A 26,013-nucleotide genomic window follows, 5' to 3' on the forward strand; every position below is an offset into this window, starting at 1 on the left:
GGGCGGGGGGCGGGCAAGAGGAAGAATGGCTCACCCTTTACTTACCACCAGTGGGTGAGGAGGCACACTCTAGGCAGTAGGGCACACCACACCGTTGACCTTATATGACCTGATGTGGCTACCCACAGCCTAGGCAGATGGAACCCAAGGGTGCCTGTCTTCTCCCAAGGAGGAAACCTGCAAGCTTGTGTCCCCTGACAAAGAAAGGATCCAGGAACTGGGCACACCAGCTTGTGGAAGGGCCACTGGGGGCTGGTGCATTACTAAACTCCCAGTGCCTTCCCAGCACCCTAGGGTGGTAGTGGAGGGAAAGCTGGCTTCCAGAGAGGAAAGGCCTGCCTAGGGAACAGCTAAGTATCGAGAAAATTCCTGACCCTCAGCAGGGACTTTCTAGACACTAGGTGGGTGGGACCTGTAAACCTTTGGGACCTGATGCTCCTGCCCTGTTCTCCTGCCATGGCCAGGTGGCCTACCTTTCAGAGGAAAGACAGCAGCAAGGTCAAAGAGTCAAGTGACAAGGAGACCAGGTGGAGTGGTGGCCTTACACATTTTCAAGCTGAGGGGTGAGAGCTGGAAGAGACAGTTGCCTCCTGGTCTAGCTCATCTCCCTCCAGGGCTTTGGGGACGGGCAGAAAGTATCACCTTTTCATCCAGCGTGGTCACCATGGACTTGGATAAGGTTTCAGTGCTCTTAGTGGGCTCTATAGGGATTCGAAGCAGAAGGCTGGGGAGGAAAGGGGTAGCTCCTGCCTTCTGACTTCACTTTCTCCTGCTCCCTCTTCCTGTTCTCGTAACCTAGCAGTCTCCTCCCGCCTCCCTCAGCCTCAGCTGACTCACTGCCTCACTCACACTACCAAATGAGATATTCCACTTCTTAAAGGTGTATAGACAGATAGACACACACACACAGCCATACACCTCACCACTACCCCAGGGCAAAGTCAAACAGTGATGGCGAGGTCGTCACACCCACAAACAGTGCCATAGAATCAGTGCCTCTCTCTCTCTCTCTCTCTCTCTCTCTCTCTGTCTCTCACTCACACACACACACACACACACACACACACACATCTCTCCACATTGTCAGAGGCAAGCAAGCAGAAGTACTATCACATGAATAAGGACACATTTTTTTGGTCATATAGACACACATACCACCAATGTCACCCACAAACACATACACTCAGGGAACAGAGGGATACAGTCCACTAGCAGGTGGAATAAAGGATGCCTGTCTTTTTTGTGGCTCTCCTCCAAGCCCACAGCCCCAGCTGCTTTGTTTTGTTTTGTTTTGTTTTTCTCAATTACCAGTATGAATGAGAGCCTTCACAACTTTCCTGTGAGGATATTTTTTTATGTTATAATCACCTCCAAGCTCCGTTTGGCCCTGCACTAAACAATAATTCTGCACGTTGATTGTTTTTACCCAGCAGTTTGGTGTAGGGGAAAATAGTTGATAGCTGTGATTCAGGAGGCTTTATCACTTCAACAGTTTGTTAGCACTGTGACCTTGGGCAAGTCATTTTACTTTTCTGAGCGTTCGTTTGCTCATTTGTAAAACAGGAATAATAATCCTTCTTCTGCCCACAACCTGGGTCTTTTGTGAAACTTAAGTGGGCATAGGTAACTGATAATTATTCTATAATTTCATATCTGACTTTTTAGTTTTCAAGCCCTTTCACATATGTTAGAAGTTCACAATCACTCAAGGATTTGGGAATACTAGTACCATTATGCCCATTGTACAAATGAGGAAATTGAGGTGCAGAGAGATCAAGCAGTTTGCCCTAAGGTTGCTCAGGCAATACGCAGCCAAGTCAGGACTCCAACCTGCGTGTTCCAGTTCTCAGCTTGTGCTGTTGCCCCAGGCTTCCCTCAGGTTCCCCATGCCCCCCACCTCCCTCGTCTTCTTGTCTTTTTCCTCCAAGCAAGTGAATTCCATTCCCCCTGCGCTCTTGTTGCCTGCTGTGCCCACAAAGGGCAGTGTCAGTTCTACAGTTCCCTTCCCGTCTTTCCCACATCTCTTCCAAAGCTCTCTCCCTCAACTGAGGCCAAATAAGGTTCTCAAATCCAGTTGTACTATCATCACTAAGGGGAAGGACAGCCCTGCTCCTCTTCTTCTTACACCTCCCTCCCCCAGCCCCTTGATCCCTCTCCTACTCAGGCCTTTCTAATGCCAAGCTTGTTCCTGGGCCCCCAAGCCTCCTGTCCAGCCTGTACCCTGAGTGGGACCCCTGTGAGCTGATGCCCCCTCCCTCAGAGCTGCTTCTGAGTGCAAAGCCCACAGCCCCAGGCCAGGAAAAGGAAACTCCCTCTACTTAGGGAAACTAAACCTGGGGCCTTGGTTCCAGGGCCAGGCGATCCCCTGTTCCCAAGGCCCTTGCTCTGAGTGCCTTGGATCCTTAGTGAGTGGCCCCAGAAACTGTTCTGCCCTTCTGTAATTTCTGCCTGTTTGGGGTCACATAGAGCCCCACAGATCATACCTGTCCTCACTGCTGCCTATGACACCTCCCAATTTAGTACCAACTGCAACATTTCCTTAAAGTGCAACTGACTTCCTCTCACACAGCAGGGCGATGTTAACCCAGGCAGACTGATGCCCATCCCCACCCTGGTCTCTCCCAACTCCTGGATCCATGCCGCACCCTTCTCTTATCTCCCTGTATACACTCAAGCCCTAATCCTCCCTATCCTCTGCCTACGTACCCCATGCCACCTCACCTCATGCCCAGCCCACCATCCTCCTAATCCTGCCATGCCCCTGTCTGGTTCTTATTGCCTCTTTCCTACCTCCGCCTCTTCCTGCTCTCAATTCTGGACATTCAGACCAGGGGTGTGGTGGAGGTCGAAGCCTCTTCCTTCATTGTTCTTTTATTCAGGAGGGGATAAGGGCCCAAAGGGAGGACAGTGCCAGCCCTTGGAGCCATCAGTTCACACTGATCAAGGTTAGTGCCAACGAAAGATGTGAGAGTTCTGCTCTATCCTGGACTGACCCAAACCCGCCTGACAGACTTTGTGTTTGGTCCTGGGTCTCACACTGACCAGGTTGAAGAGGAGGCTGACAATCAAGTTCCCCCGGAGACAGTTGAAGCTGGAGGAGACTCAGGAGAATGTAGTCTTGGACTTCACACATCAGAAGCGTTGTCCTGGTACAAAAGAAGCATGTCTTATCAGCTCCAGAGGGACTTGGTAGTTAGAAGGTCCTGGGTTCAAATCTGGATTCTTTATTTATTTCCTTGCGACTTTGAGCTAAGGACTTGAACTCTTTGAGCTTCACCTTTCTCATCTGTAAATGGGGCTAATTCCTCAGAACAGCCCTGTGAGGTTATTGTTAATGAGAGGACGGTAGGCCTAGCACATCAGTCACTCCTGTTTCTTCCTTACAAAGAGGGAACAAACTGCCTTAGGAAAAGGGAAGCCCCTGCTTCCGAGAAATATCTGGCCTGATTCAAGGAGACTTCTGGGTAGAAATGCCACAGAGGTGACTAGCACCAGATTTGGAGGAGAACTGGACCAGGTAACCTCTGAGGGCTATTTCAGACCGGAGTTTAGGCCCATGGTCAGAGCCTGTTCCCTGAACGGCAGCACTGGATGGGGATGGCTAGGAAAGGAGGCTGAGCCTAACACCCACACATGGGAGAGAGTGGGGGGCTGCCAGTGCCAATGCCTCGCCTTCTGCCCGTATCTGCCAGGGCCCTGCTTTCCTCCACTCCGGCTGGCAGCTGTTTCTGTCTCACTGCCTTCCTCTCTCCTCCCACCTGCCACGGCTTTCCTGCCAAGCAGGACTCCCAGGCTAATGCTGGGTATGAGGGGTTCTGAGAGCAGGGAGCTTGGGACACTGAGCAAAAACCAGGAGCCCCAAGTTGGCCAGTGGTCCTTGTTGCTACTCAGGCTGCTAGGCAGGGAGCCTGGCCCCAGTGGCACGCACCCTAACCCAAGACCCTGGCAGCTGACCGGTCAGAAAGGACGTGCTGGTTCCTGCTTGGGGATGGAGGAAGGGCAGGCAGTCAGTAAGCAGACCCCTGGATAGCTTGGCAAAGCTGCCCTTGGGAGGGGCCTCCAGATCCGCAAAGCTCACCTCCTCATCACCAAGGAATATGAGCAGGAGGTTCTGGGAAGGGCAGGAACTGGGAGTCCTGGAATGGGGACCACAAAGAGGCAATGTTTACGGCTAGAGCAAGGACATAGTGGATTAAGGCTGGGTGTGGGAAAGCTGGTCTCAGTTTGAAACACATCTCTCCAGACCCCTCACCCTACCCCCATCCACTCTTACTCTGACCCCATGTTGCTCCCACATTTTAGCCCATACCCGTTGGTCCTGCCCACATGTTAAGGACCCACACCATTTGCATAGTCTTTGATTTATCACCCTAGACCAGTGTGATTTAGAGCTTTCAATGATAACAAACAGCCGGCTTCAGCACATGTGCCACAGGTTCCCCACCACTGCCCTAGACCCCCTCCCTAACCACGCCCCACATCCATTCTCTGACCCTTCTAATCCCTGCACTCCTCTGCTCCTTCCAAAACTTACCTCCACCCCTCCCCACCCTGATCCTTTGTCCGCTTCTCACCCTGCTCCTCTCTAACAATTGGCTTTTCTCATCCCACTCCCCCTCCCAACCTTTACCCCAAGTCCCACACCCTCTCTGGCTTCCCCACCTCACCCCCTTGGCACTTACACCTCCGTGGCTCTTGACACCTCCATGCCCCCTCACTCCTCACATCCCTCACACTCCACTCACACTCCACCTCCCTCATCCCCATCTCATCCTGCCCCCTTTCCTTTTCCGGTCCTCTCATCTGCCCCTTTCCTCCTTCCCCTGCCTGTCCCTCTCTGCTCTCTCCCTACCTCCCTTCTCTTCTCCCCAGCTAGGGTGGACGTGTGCATGTGCGCATGTACACATACTCTTTAGTCACATAGACACATTCACACAAACATACCCTCAGTCTTCATGATAACTTCCCATCTTTCCCGAAGGCTGGTGCCTGACTACTATAGTCACCATAGCAACGGGAACCTCCAGGAAGGATATACTGGTATCTCCTCAAGTTGGGGGGTAGGGATATAAGAGAAGGAAGGGAGCCCACCCAGTATTATGGTCATGCTGGAAGTCTGCTGAACATGATAGAGGTGGGGATGAGGAAAGGGAAGACAGTTCATGGGGCTGAGATGAAACAAGAATCGGGGATACCCAAACATGAAAGGGTGCTTCTAAGCCACGTGGGTATGTGTTGGTCCCCGCGCAGACATCAGTACCTCAGGAGAAGGGTTCTCTCACTCTTCTGTGTGTAGACAGGGATAAAGGCTAACACTTCAGACTCAGGGTGGGAAGTTTATCCAGAAAACTTCCCCCTCAGGGCAGTCCTTTTGTGCTCCCCACCCTCCAAAGCTGTTTACCTGCTGTGTGCTTATGCAGACTGAGCGCGTAACCTGTCCTTCCATCTCCTCTGCCACAAGCGATTTCCAGATGCAGTGTCTGCTGGAGTCCAGGATCAGTCTCTGCTTCTGGGGAACCTGGACAAATCTGGGCCCCCAGCAGCACCATCTCCAGTGCTGCTTCGTAGGTCTCTGGGGACTGCCTATGTGTACATTCCGATGGTTACAGGTGCATAGAGCAGAGCTGGCACCAGGCTCCAGGGATGCTATCCCTGGATGTAAGCAGGGATCCAGGAAAGCCTGAGTTTCTGAGACTTAGAGCCATTTAGAGCAGAGATCAAGGGCACCAGATGAGTTGGAGTGACAGGAATTATGAGGGCCAAAGCTCCTGCTGGAATAGATTCTGGAGAAAGGAGTTAGAACCCAGGCCACAGGTCTTTAAGCCAAAAGATGAGGCCAACTGGCTCCAAAGAAGAAAGATCTAAGAAAGCAAAAGGGAAAAAGAAACTTGCAAACTTGAAGTGCCTGGGAGATTCTAGGGGCCTTATTAATTGAGTCTGTGAACTCAGTTAATACTGACAATTATCCTAGCAGTCAAGTACTATCATTATCCCCATTTTATAAATGAAACAGCTGAAGCCCAGAGTGGAGAAATGACCTACCCAAGCTATACAGCTAAAAGGCAGGAGAGCTAAGATACAAACACTGGTCTGTCTATTCTTTCCCTGAGTGCACAGATGTATAAAGAAGATGTTAATAACCTCCTCCAGCTGTCAGAGGCAAAGCCCAGCTGGCCAGGGGTAGGCTGGCGTGAGAAGCTGGGCTGGCTAGAGGGGAGGCTCACAGAGCCTAGTGGCAGTTTAGGGAACCTCCCAGAGCTGCTCAGATCCGGAGGAAGGACACACTAACATCCCTCTTCAGTACCTCAGTCTCTTGTCCTAGAGACCCAGTTATAATCCCTGGTATCCTCCTGGGAAAGTGACAGGAGTATGGCATGAGTAAAGGGAGTGTTCGCTTTTTCTGCAGAGGAAAAGGGAGGATCTGGGCTCCTCTCACCTGGAGAAAAGGTATCTCTGTTGTATTGTCAACCCCAGGCTGCTGAAAGGATCAGCCAGGATTGGAAGGCAGAAAGTGCCCTAAATAAGCCCGAGCCCCACCCAGCTGGCCCTGGTAGAGCTGGAGGGGAAAACAAATGCAGTGAGACCTTATTACCTCAGAGCCTGCCAAGGCCTGGCCCTGGGACTTAGATATAGATATCTAGTTCCCATGCCAGGGTTTTAGTGAGCTCTGGCCGTAGAAGCCTAAGCTTTTCTTGGGCGGGGGGGGGGGGGTTCAAAGCAAGTGCCAGCTCATCAAGTTCTGTGTGGAGAAAGACATTAGGTGGTATGAGTGTTACCAGCATTTCCTGTCTTATTTGGTTTTAAGCATAGGACAACTGCCTGGCAGATCTGTAAAACAGAGCATGTCTGTTCAGTGTTGAACTACTAAATCTTCCAACCAAGTTAATCCTTCAAGATGATTATAGACTTAGAATCTTTAAAAATATTTTTTCCTAATTACCGAAAAATGATCCTTAAGAAATTGTGGAAAATAGAAGTATAATGGAAAAATTCCCAGGGACACTTAGGATTTGTTTCTCATTGTGTTAAAATATACATAATTTAAAATTTACCATCTTCAGTGTTCAACTCAGGAGTGATACCAAGTGCATTTGCAATGTTGTACAAAATTACCACTATCCATTTCTAAAATGATTTTAATCTCCCAGACAGAAACTTTGTACCCATTAAAGCATAACTCCCTATACCTCCCTCCCTTTAGGCCCTGCTAAGCACTCATCTACTTTCTGTCTCTTTGACTATTCTGGGTACCACATACAAATGGAGTCACATCCTTTTTTTGGGTCTGGCTTATTTAGTGTGGTTTTTAAGGTTCATTCATGTTGTATCAGCACTTCATTCTTTTTTATGATCAACTAATATTCCATTGGGTGACTAAATCACATTTTGTTTATCCTTTCATTTGTTGGTGAACCCTTTGACTATTGTGAATAATATTACTATGAACACTGGTGAACAAGTACTTGTTTTAGTCCCTGCTTTTAATTCTTTTGGGTATACTCAGGAATGGACTTGCTGGATCATATGGTAATTTTATGTTTAACTTTTTGAAAAACTTTCATCTTTTTTTATAATTGCTGCACCATATTATATACTTGACATTCATACCAGCAACGCACAGGAGTTCCAATCTCTCCACATCTTTGCCAACACTTTTTATTTTCTGGGTTTTTAAAATAGCCATCCTAGTATGACTATATTTTTACATGGTTGATACAGTTTTTTAATTCTACTCTTTTTTTTTCAGTACTGAGGATTGAACGCAGAACCTTCACACTGAGCTGTATCCAACCCTTTTTTATCTTTTATTTTAGTGGGTCTCGCTAAGTTGGTAAGTTGCTGAGGCTGAGCTCAAACATGTGATCCTCCTGCCTCAGCCTTACAGAGTAAGTGGGATCATAGGTGTGTACCACCACACCTACCTTCTGCTCTTTTTAATTTACTGGTACATTGAGTACCTTCCTATGCAATTTAATAGTCATAAACATCATTCGTGATCAGTGTACAATACCGTCACATGAATATAACATAATTTATTTAACCTGACCCCTACTGTTAGTTATCTGCATTACTTCCAATGTTTTACTATTGTAAGTAGTGCTATAATGAATGAATATCTTTGTTCATAAATTTATATCAGATCAATGATTCTTTTTTACTAATAAATGCTATCAGTCACTTTTTTCTTATTTCTCTACTATGGTGAGTTCCTCAAATCACAAAATAATGCATGGTTATGTATCAACTCTAGCAATACAGAGGTTTATAAAGAAAACATTACTTATCCTCCTATTTACTCCCTTCAGTCCCACTGTCCTGAGGTTACTGATGTTAAGAATTTTATGTGTATTCTTCCACCCCTCTCTCTAGGCTTACATAAACATCTACACACAAAATGACTTTTTCTTTCCTTTGTTTTGCATACAAATGTTAATTCTACAGGATGAAATTTGGAAATTAGAGTTAAAGAGTATTAACTTTTTAATGCTCTTAACATACATTACTAAATTTCTTTCAAATAATAGATGAATCAAATTTACACTCAACAGATATGTGAGGCTAATTTACTTGAAAAATTGTATAGTATTGGCTTTTCATTTGGATTTCTTGGGTCAGACATTTGTTTTCATTACTTATAGACCACTTTATTTGCTGTTTATGAATTTTTTGTTCATGTTTTATGTTTTTATTGATCTGTCTATATACAGTAGATCCCTGAAATTCACGGGAGTTACCTTCCTAGAGCACCCACAAATTGTGAAAAACTGAAAATTTTAGACACGGTCAAAAAAATGCCTATTTTTATAGTTTAAACCCTAGATATGCTATGTCTTCCACAGTTATGTAATTTAATTTAATAAAATACTGTATTCATAATGCCTTAGATAGTGCAGGGGGCTTTGGCAGCATCTCAGGCCTCTTAAGCCTTTATGAAAAACAAAACCGAGAACACTCGAGATAGCTACACGTGGTACAGCAACCTGTTACGATGTGGGAAGGCTGGTGCATCTGCCAGAGATGGGTTACAGGGCAGCAGCCAATCAGCAACAAGGATAACTGAATAACGCTGTCGGATTGGCTAACTGCAGACCTCCCGCCAAAGAAACAATTACAGAGGATTATTTGTGGTTTCTGAGAAACTGCAGGAGTGTCCTCGAACAGTTATTAGTTAGGTTCTAATGAAAAATCTGCGAACGACTGAGGCTACGAACTCTGAACCTCAACTTCGTGGGGGGGTATAATGTACTCTTTTAGATGTATTAATGATATTAACCTTTTTCTGATCACATTTGCAGAAGATTTTTAAAAATTGCTATTTGCATCCTAGAGCTGAAAGGAAAAAATGAGAAGGAAGCTATCCTAGGCATCTCATATCCTTTATCTTATTTGATTCTTATACCTGTCTTGTGAAGCACATAAATATTATCCCTATTTTGTAGTGGAGAAAACAGGCTCAGAGAGGTCACATAACTAGCTCAAGGCCAACAAAAAGAATTGGAGCTGAGATTGGTATCCAGGTCAAATCCAGGGATTCATATGCTAGCAGACAATGATACAGTACTATGCAATCCATTCCTAGTACCCATACTTAGAGGTAAAGGTTTGTACTAGTTGCTTCACAGACATCATTTACAGAAAAGAGGGAGTAGTTCCTCTTATTTTCTCCATTTTGCAGACGAGGAAAGTGTGGATCTGGAAAGCTGACAACTTACCTGAGGTTTTGTAATTAGTGAGAACACAGTTTGACTGCAAGACTGTTTAAAAATATTTAACCCTGCCTTCTTGCCATTTAGTGCCATCTTCTTGGATCCAAATTGAGGCTCATAGAGAAAAGTACTTGACATACAGTCACTTAGTAAATTAGTGGCCTCCTTACTGGTGACTGGACCAAGTTCACACAACTGGTCAGTGGCAGAGGCAGAATCAGAAACTAACTCCATCTGAGTGGAGCAAAATCTCCTTGATAAAGAACATCTCCGGGGTAAGCTTTCGAGAAGAAGCAATTGGGTGGGGTGTGTGGCTGCCCTGAGGACTTTTCCAAAGTAATGAACTGTGGTGTTGGAGTCTTCAGAGCAAGGCTATTTCAGAAGCCCCCAGATGGTAGTCCTGTACTTGGGGCAGAACTCATGTCCCAGGGTTAGAAAAGCTTTCTACTGGACAGCTTCCCTCCCTTCACCAATTCCCAAACAGTAGAGCCTTGGGCTCTGGACGGGAATGTAGAAGAAGCAAAGCACCCCCCGAGAGAGAAAGAGAGAGAGAGAAAGAGAGAGAGAGACAGAGAGAGAGAGAGAGTTAGAGGAAAGGAAGAAATCAGCGCTTTGACAGAGGAACGGAAATGATCATGTATAGTTCCTAGTATCCAAATGCTCTTCCTCCCACACCCACTTAGAAAACCTCACTCATGGAGAATGGGCTGAGCAGCTTGGTTTTAGAAAATCAGCCCCCTTCGTTCAAACCTAGAAATCCCTCCCCAGTTTGACCTGAAATTTTATCGAAAAGAAATTTATTTGAATAATATATTTCAATGGTAATAATGAATTGAAGGGGCCATCCCAAGGGCTATATGATATATGAGAAATTGGGTACCCAAATCCAGGTAAACTTGGCTTCAAATTCGAGTTTGAAATCTGTCTTCTCAGTGGAATAGTTTTTGAGACCTTGAATGCCTTCCTTAATCTCCCTAAGAACCTCACTTTCTGCACCTTCAAAACTATGAAATAGGGTAATTAGGAGGCTTAAATGACACAAATCATGTTAATCTCCTATGATCACAGTACCGGCAAGAGCACTCAAGAAATGGTAGGCATTATTATTACACCCTATGGGCCTTGGAAAAGTTATTTAAACTCTGTGGCCCTCCTTGACCTTATCTGTAAAACTCTACCTCTATCTTGGAGGGTGACTATGAGAATTTAATGAATTAATAAATATCAAGGTCAGGTGCTTTGAATAGAGCCTAGCTTATAGTATGCACTTAATAAATGGTAGCTATTATTCTCATCTTAATTAGATACATTCAAAGGGCCGGGGATATAGCTCAGTGGCACAAGCGCCTGCCTGGCAAGCGCAAGGTCCTGAGTTCAATTCCTGGTACCAAAAAAAAAAAAAATTAGATGCATTCGATCCAAATGATTGCTTAATACCCAATTGAAGTTCACAAGACTGAGGTGGGCTGCTTAGGGGTAGGGGACGGTGATGTGGGTACAAGAGATGAAGTGTCTAGGGTAGAGGTGGAGGATTGTAGCCAGAAGACAGCTGGGGAGATTCTAGTGAGTGAGTGCACAAACATGCTTAGATGGGAGAAGAAAGACAGATGGAGACAGAAGGGCTTCAGAGTCCTTGATTTATTTCATAATAAGGGATCAAGTACAATTGTCCATCACCTTTGACTACGTCTCTGTTCCCCCCACTCTCTCATCTACCTAGGAAAGCACAACATTTAGGAAAGGAAGGAAAGCAGGGGTGGTGATCCCTGCATAAGGCTGGAGATGGCTTCCTGGGTAAACAGGTGTGGCTAAACAGGAACAAGTTACGGTTGTCACTGTCACACTAACTGTTCCTGTGGCAACTTGTGCAACCATTGTGCACAGAAGCCCCGAAAACTGCCCTTCTCTCTTCTTAGTTCTTGCTGGCTATAGGACCCCTCATGAGCTGTGTCAGCCTTTTAAATTCACCTGACCCAAGCCCAGGGCGCACACAGTAGTGATGGGGTAAATGACCGAGGGTAGGGCAGGGCAGCGTGGGCTGTGTCTGGCAAAGTTGGCCATGTCCATTCTTGGGAAATTTGTTTTGTTCTTGAGGTTCACAGCTATGGATCAGCTTTTTCTCTATTTAATTTTCATTTTACCAAAGTAATATATATTCATAATTGTCAAAGTCATGTACATGCACTCTTGAACCTTACTCTTCAAAGTTAAATACTTGAAACTCTCTTTGGCTATTTTCGCATAATAGCAATATTGGCTATTATGTTATGCCAGTATTGCTTGCTATTTCTTGATTTTTCTGTTTTTATAAAGTAAAAATCTCCATGTGGCTGGGCATGGTGGAACTCACCTGTAATCCCATCTACTCAAGAGGCTGAGGCAGGCAGATAGAAAGTTCAAGGCCAGCCTGAGCAACTTATGGAGACCCTGTGTAGATATTTTTTAAAGGGGTGGGATGGAACTTGCCTAGCATATGCAAGGCCCCTGGTTTGGTCCCTAGCAAGAAAAGTCTGTGTGTGTGTGTGTGTGTGTGTGTGTGTGTGTGTGTGAGTATAGAGTATATATTTCATGTATAGATATCCTTGTAGCTTGTATATGTTCTTTAGTGATATGTCTTTTAAATTATAATATGTATTTCACTCCTAAGGCTTATTCTTCATAAACACTCCAGCTGTCATAGCTATCTTTCTGGTATGTACCTTCATATTTCTAAATGGAATGTCAATATGCTATTTCTTGACTTCTCTGTTTTAACATCTATTGGCATTTTTATCTGATTAGAGGAGTATTTAACTGTCCCTACCAGCAGCAGCATACTTGTACACATGCTTCCACTCCCCTTATACATCTAATATTGGCATATCACAGTTTCTGGTTTTAACAGTATTTCATAGTTACATTACTAGGCATATAAATATTGTTCACAACTGAGTCATGTAGAATACTGAGATTACATTTCCTTCCTTGGTCGACTTGTTTTCTTGGAGTTAAGAATTGCCCCTCTTTTTTCCTATTTAATTTTCCGTGACTTTTTGCTAATATATCCCTAATTTCTTCAGCTATATAATTCCATGAAACAGCACTCATGATTCATTATTTTCACTTTTTTCGTGGAGCTTTCCATGTGGCTCCAATCTAGGCTGGTTGCTGGAAGCTTGGTTTCAGGTCCTTGGCCAATACCTACATGTATATACACCCTTTACTTCTTTACCCAACTCCCTGTGAAACTTTGAGCACATTGGACATAGAAGATACAGTCCTTGTCCACAGGAAGCCTACAATCTTATGGCTGTTTAATTTATACAGATGTCTGACCAAAGGCTTGGACACTGTCCCGGGACTTTGAACTACTGTAGGCCATCTCTTTGGACCCACGGCCCGGGCCGGCCTTCCCCTCTCCATCTCCAATGAGTTATCAGCAGAGTATGATTCATTCCCCGGAGAGAAAATATGATCTTAGGCTGCATTAACAGAAACAGTTCCCAGGACAGGAGGGCTGGTATTGTAACTTTGTGTTGACAGACCCTGTCTTGGGATTGTGTTCAGATGCAGAGTTGCAAAAGACAGAGAAAAACAGGGACCTTTTCTGAATGTGAAAAAGCAGAAGGAGGAATAGGAAACTAACTACATTCCTTGAAATAGCCCCCAAAATGAGGATGTTTGGCTTCTTGTAGCAGTAGCCTACACATAGCTATCTCCATTTTTCTCCCCTCACATTCCCTCTTCAATTTTTGACAGTTTTGTTTCTGCCCCTGCTGCTCCACTGAAACTAATCTCTCCATGATGAGACAGCCTCTTCATTCCCCAGTGTGTGCTCATCTATGCAAATCCTATCTGCTGACCTCTCCTTATTCTTTAAAATTCTCTCCTTCCTTAAATTGCAGAATGCCACTCTCGTCTGTTTCCTCCAATCTCTTAAGCGATGCCTCCATCTTCACCTGGTTTCCTTCTTCCACCTGCCCTTTAAATATTACTGTTTTCTAGGAATCTACTATTGATCTCTTTCTCTCCCTGTGTACTCTCGTTAGGCAAAGCCATGCACTCCGTTGGCTTCCACTATTGCCGTATTAGTCAGGGTGAGCTAAATTATGCTACAGTAACAAGTAACCACCAAATAATCAGAAGCTTAACACAACTAATGATTATCTCTTGCTCATGGTACATGTCCAAAATAGGTCATCAGGAAGCATCTATTCAATGATAGTCAATAAAATACTCAGGGTAGAAAAGGACCCATTTCACCTTTGCTTCCACAGTCAGAAGAAGAGGGAAAAGAAAGTGTCAAATCATACACCACCTCTTAAAGCTTCTCCTTGATCCATGTCACTTCAACTCACATTTCACTGGCCTATCTAAGTCATATGGCCATGCCTAATTTTAAAGAGTATAGGATGGTATAGTCCTACTATATTCCTAAGGATTTTAACTCCTGATGACTCTTAAACTTTCGTACAAACCCTCCCTCTGAGCTCAGATTACTACTGTGTCTAACTGCCTCCTTGATATTTCTACCCTGCTGACCCACATACACCTCAAAGTCAACATGACCAAAAACTGAATTCACCTTTTTCATTCTCAAATCTACTCCTCCCATTTTTCCTTCCTTACTAAATGAAACCACTCTCATTCAGCCACCCCAGTTAGAAGCCTGGTACTTACCCTAGACCCCTCCCTCTCCATCATTCTCCACATCTGTAGGTAATCCTGTGTACTCCTCCCTAGTGCATCTCTTTGCACATCTACCCTTTCCTCTCCATCCTTTAATTCTGCTGCTATCACCTTAGGATCCTCATTGTCTCTCCAATTGTTCCAGTAGTCTCCTAACTGGTCTCCTACCTTCAGTCTTGATGTCAACACCCATCCTCCACACTTTCAGACAGAAGTCTGAAATTTCAATCACAGAAATGATGAGCACTCTTTAAATAAGCAATTACTTAAAAACCCATTGAAGGCTGTCCATTGCCTGTAGGATTAAGTGCAGTTCCTCTTCAGCATCCAGAGTATATTAATATGGCCATGGCTTTCCTGTACAGCTTCATGTCCCATCATGACCCTCCCTTTCATCCTCTAATCATGCTGAACTGCCTACAGTGTCTGAAACCAGGACCACACTCCCGACTCTTAATCCACACCTCCAGACCTTTATACTTGCTGAGTCCTTTGTTTGAAGTGTATTTATTTCCTCCCTATTTATTCCACCTACTGAACTTCTACTCCTTTGTTCCAAATCCTAATGCAAACCCCTCCCACATAGGGATTGTTCCTGTCCTTTACCCTTCAAAACACAGTTGATCATTCCTCTCTTTGTGCTACCACTGTACATACTGCTATCATAGTGGCTTATAATGATTGAGTCACATGGTTGTCTCCCTTGCTCCTTAACAAAAATTGTGTTTTACTTATCTCTATTATCTGTAGCTCCCAGAACAGCAAAAGGCACACAGAAGACGTTCAGGATGTGTTTGTTAGGGAAACGAATAAGAGCAGATTCTAGATCTACAAATGCCTGCAGGGCTGGCATGGGGAACCAGAAGATGACTATCCTGTATGGCCCAAGAAGAGCTGGCAGGAAACATGAGTGAAGCCATAGGAAAGCGTTGCGTCAGTTCCAAAGAAGGGAGAACTTCTTTAACTGCTAGAGTTGTCTAAAGATACAGGCTGCCCTATGGGGAGAATGTGCTTTCCGCAACAAAGTTTACAATCAAACCCCGGATAGTGCTGGCAGAGATGTCGGAGTGGAAGTTCCAGTAGCAAGTAGCGCAGTGGAGTGATGACTCCCACAATCCCACCCATTCTGGAGCATCGTAAACCTGCCTCTTCTATTTAACTGATCGGCATGGATCAACCAGGCCCTCCCAGAATGTCCCCTGCAGTAAGGACACTACTTCTCCACTAGGCCATGCTGGGCCCACCTAGTCCCTGGCATTTGAGCCTCTCAAGAGGCTCAAAAGAAGCTTGGTGGTATAAGGGTCTCTGGTACTGGGGCTGGCTCTAGGTTTTCACCCACGTCTCTAGCCATCTCCTCCACCTTTTCTTCAGGCCAGGCCAAGCCACTTTGACTCATGATTGCTCATTCTGAAAAGCAGGACAGCTGTTGTTTATTTTTATAGCCACTTAAGTAAAGCCCTATCATCCACCTGGATTTGCCCTATAATCCTCTAATCTCATTCTGACTCTGCCAATCCCAGTGAACTACTGCTGTCCCCAGGGTTCATCCATGATATCCTTCCTCTTGTTGGGGAGGGTGACCCTTTGACCCTCTGATCCAATTATCTGAATGCCCAGAGTCAGAAATGGGAGCCCTTGGCTCTTTTCAGACCCTGTCCTATGCAGTTCCTCACACATTTGTTGTTGATGCTTTTTGATTTTGTTTTTGTTTTTGTTTTGAGACAGGCTCTTGCTGTGTAATTCAGGCTGGCCTCGAGCTCACTATGCAGCCCAGGGTGGCCTTGAACTCATGGCAAGCCTCCTGCATCAGCCTCCTGTATGCTGGGATTACAGGAGTGTGCCACCACGCCCCACTTCCTCACACATTTTAAGTGTGCTAATGGATGCAGTGCAGGGAGGCATTGGCTGAGCAGTTGGGCAGCTTCCCTAGCTTGTAGTTGATTTCTTGCAAGTCTTTTGACTTGGCTGAGACATGGCCCTTCCCTGGGCCTCACTTTCCCCAGTGGGTAAAACGTGGGGATTGGGTGGTTACTTCTGAGCTACTGCACCTTCAGACGGTGAGTTTCATCCCAAGCCCAGCCCACGTTGCTGCTTTGAATCCACAAGCGCTACAGCTGCAGCTCCTGGCCAGTGCCCCCAGGGGCACATTAAGAAGACAAGCAGCCATGAAGAGAAGGTCTATAGGGAGGATTTGGATGGGGAAACAGACCCTAGTGAGGGAAGTAGACTGGAATCCAAAAAGGAAACTGCTTACTTCCTAGCTGGCAAGAACTGAAGCTTTCCTCTCTTGGAGGATTTTTCAGCCCCAGAACTGAAGAGTGCAGGATGGTCTCCACTTTCCAAACCCTCTGGCCCTGAGTCCTGGCTTTGTGGGTGAGAGTGTGCATTCACACAGCTTTCAGAATAAGTCAGGCATTTCTTTCCAGAGGATTGTAGGGACTAGAATGCCCCGACAGGGCTGCAAGCCAGGGAGCTAGAGGGTGAGGCTGCCCAGGTCCTCCCACTCCTCCCTAAACTGGCAAGTGCCAGAGCCCAGGAGGGGTGGGAATCCCCTTTATCTTGCCACTACTGTTTCAGTACCTCTGCCCAGCCAGGAGGAAGACTGGAACAGCCTTCCAGCTTCCTTTTTGGGTTAATTGGTGTTCCCTCTAGTTATTCACTGCTTCCTTCCCCTCCCAGTTCCCATAGCAACTGGGCTGTAGCAGCCTGAACTTGATTGAGCCCAGCGGTGGCCTGAGGTGGGGAAAGGAGGGCACTGTCAGAAGGCTGCCCACCCCACCAGTCCCGCACTGCTACCTCAAGGGTCTAAGATGATCCAACTCAGAGGACCGGACATGATGGAGAAGGCTTTTCTAGCAGGGCTAGAGTTTGAAACACTTGAAACCTCAGAGCAAGGCTGCTCCTTTAGTTTAGAATTCAGTCACCGGTAGGATTGTTTAGTAGGAAGAATTGGGAATTCCTTTGCCACTGTTTGATGTGGCTGTAGATGAGTCCTTTCCCCGTCGTGGACCTCAGTTTTCCCATGCAGAAAATGATAAAGTGGGACTAAACTGATGGTTCTCAATACTGTTTGCCTGAGGTGTTTTGCAAAACTACAAATGTGTGGGGTGTGGGCCTCACTCGAAAGGATTCTGACTTTGTTGGTCTAGGGTGTGATGTGAGCCAGGCAGAAATGAATATATAGATAGTTTTGTTTTGTTTTTGTTTTGGAGACAGGGTCTCGCTATGTAGTTCAGGCTGGCCTTGAACTCACTATGTAGCCTGGGCTGTCCTCGAACTCATGGCAATCCTGCCTCAGCCTCTCCAGTGCTGGGATTCCAGGCATGCGCCACCACACCCAGCTAGGCAAGATATTTTTTAAAAGCTCTCTGAGTGGTTGTAATATGCAGCCATAGTTGAGAACCTGGACAGTGAAAGAGCTCCACAAGTCTCCCAACTGACTCTTATCTAGTTCTGAGACGTTTCTTCTTTTTCCCCGCATGCCCAGCTCCAGCAAGGTCCACAGCCTTCCTAAGCCTGGCCCTTCCCAACCCTCGTAGATGAGTGCCCAACCCCTCTTGGCTCAGGCCACATTCTGTTGAGACAGGGCAGACTACCTAGGCTTGGCTCAGGAACAGGCCTTAAGGCTATTGCCCAGGTGGTAGCGCTGAGAACCAGACCTTTAATCTAAAAAGAGTCCCAGACCACCTCTGCACATGTGGGTCAGGAATGATTCGGCTGGTGGGCTGCGGGGCTAAGGAACAGGATTACCTCTGAGCCCGACTTGCGCTTCTTCCTCTAGTCCCCTCATTAGCTCCTTGCCTGTTCCTGCCTCACCACCCACAGGCCTGGTGTCCTCCCCAGGCAATCTGCTCACCCACTTGTTGCCATGGTGACTCTAGCTGGGGGCGGGGTGGGTACTGGGGAGGTCGTCTAATTAAGAAGAAAGGTTGCACTGCCGCTGTCAGGCCATCCCTCTCTCCTTCCTCCCTTCTTCCAGAAGTACATGAGGGAGTGCCCAGCTTGTTACTGGGCTAATTGCAGCTGCCTGAGGGGAGGGCAGGACCACCAATGAGGCCTCCTTATTTAGGAGCAGGAACATTAAACTATAAGAGCCCAGGGAGAATCTCACAAGGGCCGCTGAGCCCCAGGCCCACCAGTGGACATGGGGTGGGCGTGGGAGTTCCACAGTTTGGGGTGAGGGTGAGGTGAATTCTGGGTGCAAGCTGCAGAGATGAGGCCAAGACTGTGGATAGGACGCATCTTGGCACTCTGGGACCCAAAAGGTGGAGATGGGGGGGTCTCAAGGTGGCAAGGCCATTCTCCCTTGTGATTTCACTTTCTTTCCTGCCTTCCATTTCTCCCACCCTCCTCCTGCTCTCTTATCCCTCTTTCTTATGTCTGCTTTCTTACACTTCCATCTTCCTCATCTATCCTGATGCCTGCTTAGCCACCTCCTACTCTCTCTTGCCCCGATCTCTCTTAGTGCCTCTTTCTTACCTGTCCTCTTGGAAGCTCCCTCTCACCTGTCTCTTACGCCCTGTTATGCCCCCTCCTGCTCTGTGGTAGCTTTCCATGGGACAAAACACCTGAGCTAATCAACTTACAAGGAGGCCAGGTTTATTTTGGCTTGTGGTTTCAGCCCATGCTTATAGGCTGAAGGCAATCTTGCTTTAGCCCTGTTATGGCAGAGTATGTCATAGCGGAAATGCCTGGTACAGGGCTATGGGAGTAGAACAGTCATAGAGTGCTTGCCGAGCATACGGGAGGCTGTAGGTACAATCCCCAGCACTGCCCCTATAAACGTACATGGTATAGGAAACGTGTTCACCTCACGGCTTCCAGGAAGCAAACATGGGGGCGGGGCTCACAGTATCCCCTTCAAGGACATGCCTCCAATGACCTAACTTTTCCCACTAGGCCCCACCTCCTAACAATTCCACCACTTCCCAGTGTTGTCACAGGCTAGCCATTAACACATGAGCCTTTGAAGGACGTTTCAGATCCAAACCACAGCATGCTTTTATCTCCTTACCTATTTTATCCTTCTCTTACCTTCACCCCATTCCCATTCTCTTACCCTTTACATTCCTTACACCCTCCAGCTCTTATTCTCCTGCTTTCTCTCCAGCCCTGTTTTTCACCCCCGCCCCCCAGGATCATTACTGGTACCAGTCCTACCCATCCAAAGTGCACTCTGTCTTACCCTGTGTTACATAGCACTGCTCATTTACTCCTTACCTTGTAGCCACTCTCTCACCCTTCTCTTACTTCTCTCTTTAGCCCTCTAGCCCTCTCTTACCCTGCCTCTTCCCTCCAGCCTCCTTTCACTCCCTCTCATTCCTTTGCATACACCTTTTATCCTAATAATTTCATCTTTAGGAATTTATATAAACAAAATTGTAGACACCTGTACAAGAGATAGGTGTATGAAATTCAGTGGAGCGTTGTTTATCACAGTGACAACTTGTAAATGAACGTCCATGAGGGGGAAATTGGTACCTTTTTCATTCCATTCACATGAACATGTTCCCTGTTCTCTTAGGGCACCATGCATTCGTTCATGTCCTGGCCTTTGCTTAAACTGCTGCCTCAGCCTTGAAAGCCCTTTTTCTTCATCTCTACCCATCTTATTTATGAAACCCTACTTTGCATCCAGGCTCAGCTATAATCCCCTCACTGAAAGCTTCCCCAGCTTTTCTACTTGCTTCACTCCAACAATCATCCCTGCTTTGACCTCTCCTATGGTATAGATCATATGCCGCAGATGCAAGTTAAATATGTCTACCTATGAACCCGGAACTTCTATGACTATAAGGGGCCTGTCTGAATTTACTTATCTTGTTCATTCGATCCACAGATATTTTTCGTGACTATTGCACTGATTATGCATAAGACAAACCCATGTCTGCCTACATTCATATCTTAATGGAGTTGACAGACACTAAAGCAAGGATGTAATGCTTGTGTTGAAGAAACAAGGAAAATCAAGAATAATGAGGGTTACATCCTCTGGTGACAGTGGTCAGGGAGTTCCTCTCTGAGAAGGTGACATTTAAACGTCAAAGATGAGAAGGACGCATATATGCCCAAAGTGTATGTGTATCGGGGGGTGCATTCCAAGCCAAGAAAACAGCATGTGTGAAGGCCACAAGATAGATAGAAGTAGGATGTGTTGAAAAGAGAAGAAGAAAACCTCTGTGAAGCATGATGAGCTTGATGGAGAAGTAGAAAATGAGGCTGGAGAGAGACAGAGGCAAAATTGTGCAGAGGTTTGAATTATGTGCTCACATGGTGGGGTTTTAGTCTAAATGCACTTCCGGGCTTGAGGCAAGGGAGGAAGGTAATCCAGTTGAAGTTTGACATCACTGTTACTCCTGTGCAGCCAGTAGGTTGGAAAGAGCAAGAGTGGAGGTGGGGAGACCACATAGGAGACACAACCAGCTAAGAGACGGTGGTGGGTGCACAAACGTATGGCCTTGGAGCCCCCACAGGGGATATTTGACAATGGCTGTAGGCATCTTTTGGTTATTATAATGGGGGAGAAAGGAGAATGCCACTGGCACTTAGTGTAAAGAACAGGGATGTTACTTAGTATAATGCACACACGACCCAACTCCTACAACAAAGAACTATCCGGCCCAAAATGTCAGTACCATTGCTGTTCAGAACCCCTGAGCTTGATGAGAGCCAGAGTACGGCACAGGGAACCTTTCTAGCTAGGATGCGGTGCCTGGGAGGTGGAGCTAGATGAGGGACAGGAAATATACCCATGAAGGAAGATTGCAAAATAAGGATTGCAAAGGAAATGTCCATGATTTTCGCTGTACGCCAAGACTGACGCCAACAGGACAAAGCATAGATTAAGTACAGTTTAAAGGCACATGTTGCCTGGTAAGGCAGAGAGATTTCTGTTTTTACTGAAAGTAACCTTTCACATTTGTATTACTCGTTAACATTTACAAAAATTTTCATATGTGCCATATTGTTTGATCCACATGATACCTTAATGAAGTAGAACAAGGATTATTTTCTCCATGTCTTTCAATTTATAAACCAAACACCACCAGCCAAGGAAATGTTTGCCAAACTGAAGAGAACTAAGTTTGCCTCATTACAGTATATATAGGTAACCTTGGACAAGTGAAGACACCCCTTTGAACCAGGTATAAAATGACAGGACTGAGTAGAATGATTAGTAAGCCTCCTTGCACTCTGACATAGAAGTTGCCAATAAATTCTAGGTCTTAGATGAGTGTAGACTGGGGAACTAGGAACCCTAACTATGAAATGGGAGATCTTAGGGTAGGAGGTAGTGGCCTTGACCCAAACCCTTCTTCCTCTTCATTGTCAGGATTCTGCAGTGAGGTTTATGAGGCCTCCCTTGGAGGCCACAAGTATGCCCTCTCACTCCTTGTCTTCTGAGGCGGGAAAGGGCTGGCACATGGGCTGATGGTGTTTTCTCTCCCCACAGGCTGTCTACAAGGCCTGGCTGTGCTCAGAATACTTCAGCGTGACCCAGCAGGAATGCCAGCGCTGGGTGCCCTGCAAGCAGTACTGCCTGGAGGTGCAGACCCGGTGCCCCTTTATCCTCCCTGACAACGAGGAAATGGTGTACGGAGGGCTCCCTGGCTTTATCTGTACAGGTAAGGGAAGGGCCCTGGGGAAGAGGGAGGAGGCTGGGGACCTAAGGCAGGCGGCATGTCAGGGGAGTGGAAGCAGGGAGCACAATGGCAAAATCAGGGTGGATGGTCAGTGGCTGGAGGAGTGGGCAGCAAGGTCCCCGGGTTGGTATAAGGCCAAACATAATAGCAAAAAGGGCCAGAATGGCCATCTCTACCCGGAATATACACAGCTAAAGAGGCATCCCCATGACTGGGGTCCCCTGGGAGAGAAGGGCTCAGAAAGGGGAGGTGCTGAGGGCCAAGGGGAAAAAAGTCTTAGATAGGGCTGAGCAGTCCCAGCTTTGAAAAATCTCTCCAGGTAAGGCAGAGTCCTCAGCACCCTGAACACCGCACCACACCTTCCTTATCCATTGGCAGGGTTGCCGGATACTTCACCAAAGCGGCCGGAAACCAAGTGCTGTGATGTGCAGTGGGTCTCCTGTGAGGCGGAGAAGAAGAAGTCGAAGGAGACTGAGGCCCCCCAAACCCACCACCAGCAATTCCACCATTCCTATTTTCACCACTACCACCAACAGTACCATCACTATCACCCCCGCCATGACCCCCCAGGCCGTGTCAGCCACAAGCCCTCCCTGTTGCCAGTCTCTGGGGGCTCCTGCCTCAGCCCCAGCAGGATCCGGCTCTGTGTCCTTGTTCTCATGCTCCTCCACACCGTGGTCTCCTTCTCGAGCAACCAGGGTAGTGGGGGCCTGGGGCTGGAGACACTGCCTGCTCTAGAAGAGGGCCTGACAAAGGAAGAGTGACAGCAGGGAGGGAGGACAGACCTCCACCACACGCTGACATCAGCTCCAGCCCCCCCTCAGGAGGGGGGGGAGGGAGCTCCTCCCATGGGAGGTGTAGGACCAGGTGGGGGGCGGGGGAAAGTAGGGGACCTCACATCCCCCAACCTACCCCTACCCCGAAAGCAGCTCCACCAGAATGGGCAGAGGACCCAAGGGAGCTGCAAAACTCATCCGGGAGAAAAAGGTAGGAGCACAGGTACCCATTCCCAAGCCCCACCTGTGGGACCTAGCAAAAAATGCGAGGGAGTGGGAGCTGGAATTGCCCACTCCTGCTGAGAGCCGTGACCCCAGGGTAAGAGGCTTCTCACCTAGCCCGGCCCTGCAGGGAACGTTGGGGGGCCCAGAGGGGAGAAGCTCTTTTCCCCCCTCCGCATTCCTTTTGTTGCCAAGATCCTTAATTCCCCCCAGCCCATATCCCTACAGGCGACGGCAGACAGCGCGGTGGCCCTCCTGCCACTTCAGAGCGCCTTGCCCCACCTGGGGCAGTCACTGGTGAAGTGCCAGGCTGGGAGATGAGGTGTGCACAGCTGCAGCTAGGTGGGGCCCAGCGAACCTGTGCCCCACCACCCTAGGCACCGAGGGGTTGGAATGTGAGTGGTGAAAAGAAGGAAGATGGGGAAGCGGGAGGAGAGATTCCGACAGAGGGCCTGGAGAGACGGCCGGAAAGGCTACCGCCTCCTGGCTTTGGGGAAGTGAGCGCTTAGTGTTGAGGCAGGCTCAAGATCGGATCCCCACATCAGAGGGAGCTGTCTAAGGAGCCCTCTGGGGAAAGAGCACAGGAGCTGAGTTACCGGGCGGAAAAAGAGAAGGCTGAGGTAAATGGTTGGACTGTCGCTGTCTGAGGGCCATATCTTACAGAAGGTGCACATACTTGCAAAGGCCACTCTTACCCTGGAGATCTTAGCCTTGGGGCCCAAGACCATTCATTAATGATCTCTATCGGGAAGAGGGACCTGAGCTCACGTGGGTCAGGCCCGGCCTGGCTCCTCATACTCCCCCACCTTGTCCTAGCCCAGGCCTCCATGAAGGAGAACCCGGTGACATTGCACTGGAGCTCTCCAGAGATGAGCTTTCCCCAGTCCTACCCTGTCACCGTCCCCAGCCTACCAAAGAGTATTTATCCCTTCCCATCCCTGACCCCATGGGTTACTATCCCAACTGTGGAACAACCAGACTCCTCACCCTGTAGCAGGTCCCCTGCTCCAGTCACCGCTGTCCCCTCCCAGAGAAAATCCAGAGACTGGCAAGCCGAGCCCTTGACTACGGAGAATGGGCTGTTGTCCCTTGGCTGAGAGACTTAACTCTTTGGTCAGGCTAGGGGGCTGGATGGGAAAGAGGCATCGAGTATCCCTTGGGGTCTATTAGCCTTATACTAGTGTGCTGGGAGGGGAGGCCACATTGCCTAAGACATCTAAAAGCCAATAAAAGCTGACAAGAAATAGAGCCAGAACTACGTGGGACAGGCCAGGAGGGCCTGAGTCCTTCTAGGATGGCATGCTGGGGGGAGGGGCCATGGAGCTGCATGACAGTGAACCCCAAAAGAGAACGGGGAGGGAAAACTGGACTTGGTCCACTTAGGGATGACTGGGAGGCTTCCCTGGGACAGAAAGAAACATTCAAGGGCCTCAGCCGAGTCCCAAATCAGCTCCATGAGCCCGGGGAGTCCTTCCCTGCCAGTTTTCTCATTTTTCACAACCTGTCCCCCTGCCTCCACCCCTGTGCCCTGTCCACACACTCGCCTGGCCCTCGGCACTTGGGGCCCAGCCACAGGCGCCATCCCTAGAGTGCTCTTTTCTGCTAGGGAGGAGAAGAAGTGCTGGCTTATGTTACAGTGAAGGGGCAGGTGCTTGGGCTCCAGAGAGACCCCAGGTACTGCCTCCTAACTCCTGCATCCTCGGGAGAGAAGAAGAAACTGGACAGTACAGGGGGACACATGGCCCCAGGACCTTTGGACACTCCCATCTTCTCTTCCCCCTCACCAAGTGCCCAGGAGACCCCTGGCTCAGACCGGCCCAAGGCCTTGCCAAATGGCAGGGGAAAGGGGCACCACACTCCACCTCAAAGTCACATGACTGTCCCCATCACCCCACCACCCTGACCTTCCACCACCTCTCCAGCTGCCCCTGCCCTCCATCACAGGCAGCAGAGCCGGGCGGCTTTCTTATGCCATTTTCTACACTGTGCTTCATGAGTAGGACTTTCTTGCACTAGTTCCTATGACTGAGTCTCCAAGCTGGTTTCCTAGTAGTCCCCCATCCCTTCCTCCCTCACCTGGCTATGATTCAGTTGTCTCTCCTCTCCCTCTAATCCCTGCCTCTGTATCTCAGTGAGAGTCTCTGTATGTGTGCTGCTTTCTGTTTTGTCGCATTGTGGGGCAGAGGCCTCTCTGCTCTTGTTTAACCCCATAAAGAAATAAATGATAAGACTTGATGATAAGACTTGGCTGAGCCCTTGAACGTTTCTTTCTGCCCCAGGGAAGCCTCCCATTCATCCCTAAGTGGACCTCCCTCCCTGGCTTTGTTCTGCGGAGCCCAGCTTGCTGCCCTGGGCAGCAGTCTATGACTCGGGAAGGGGGCCTTGCCGGAGGATGCTGACCTGGTGCGAGGCACCCTGTCAGTCTAAATCTTAAAAGAGGAAACTAGTAGATCACTCCAGATGAGCAATCACAAAGCCAACTACCTGCACGGCTCAGGCAGATAACTAAGCAGTGAAGTGGGCTGAGTCGGGGAAAAGTGCTGGCATACCCATGAACAGTGACAACTGAGGGCGTGGGCACGGGGCAGCACAAGCCCAGGGAAGTTTCATGGGAATGTAGGCTCAGGGTTGCCAGACCTTCTTTTTCTTCAAGGGAAGCCAGGGCTCAAGATTTTGATGTGAATCCCCTAATTGCTGAATGATGGCTTCACTCTAAAATCCAACCAACCTACTGGCCTACCTCCTTGCATGTGGTCTAAATAAGTCTGCCCTGCGCGGCCTGGGGACTGCTGGTTCTCTGCCTTTGGTGCAGTGTCTGGTTCTAGTCTACCAGCCTTCTATCTCCACACCAGGCCATACATCTCCACGCCCGCATCTTCACCAGGCTCATCTTCCCGCCACAGGAGTGAGGGCCACTTGAAGAGCTAGAGGGGCAGCAGAGCGGGCCCTCTGCTGCTATACTTCCTTCATACAGGTGGGAGAAAGGGGAGCACGTGT

At 47.9% G+C, this 26,013-nt stretch overlaps 1 protein-coding gene across 1 annotated transcript in view; it reads left to right on the forward strand.

Annotated features, from left to right (window-relative positions):
- Fam155b (family with sequence similarity 155, member B) overlaps nucleotides 1-25,259 on the forward strand; it is a gene marked incomplete in the record, with an annotated part of 27,579 nt that extends 2,320 nt beyond the window's left edge. Inside the window, 2 exon segments of the mRNA XM_005401597.2 lie at nucleotides 21,829-22,000; nucleotides 22,397-25,259. Coding sequence (XP_005401654.1) covers nucleotides 21,829-22,000; nucleotides 22,397-22,782 — 558 coding nt within the window.
- Nucleotides 25,260-26,013: the final 754 nt, after the last annotated feature.

Source organism: Chinchilla lanigera, unplaced genomic scaffold (genome assembly GCF_000276665.1).
Source record: "Chinchilla lanigera isolate Chin_1 unplaced genomic scaffold, ChiLan1.0 scaffold00074, whole genome shotgun sequence".
NCBI classification, from domain to species: domain Eukaryota; kingdom Metazoa; phylum Chordata; class Mammalia; order Rodentia; family Chinchillidae; genus Chinchilla; species Chinchilla lanigera.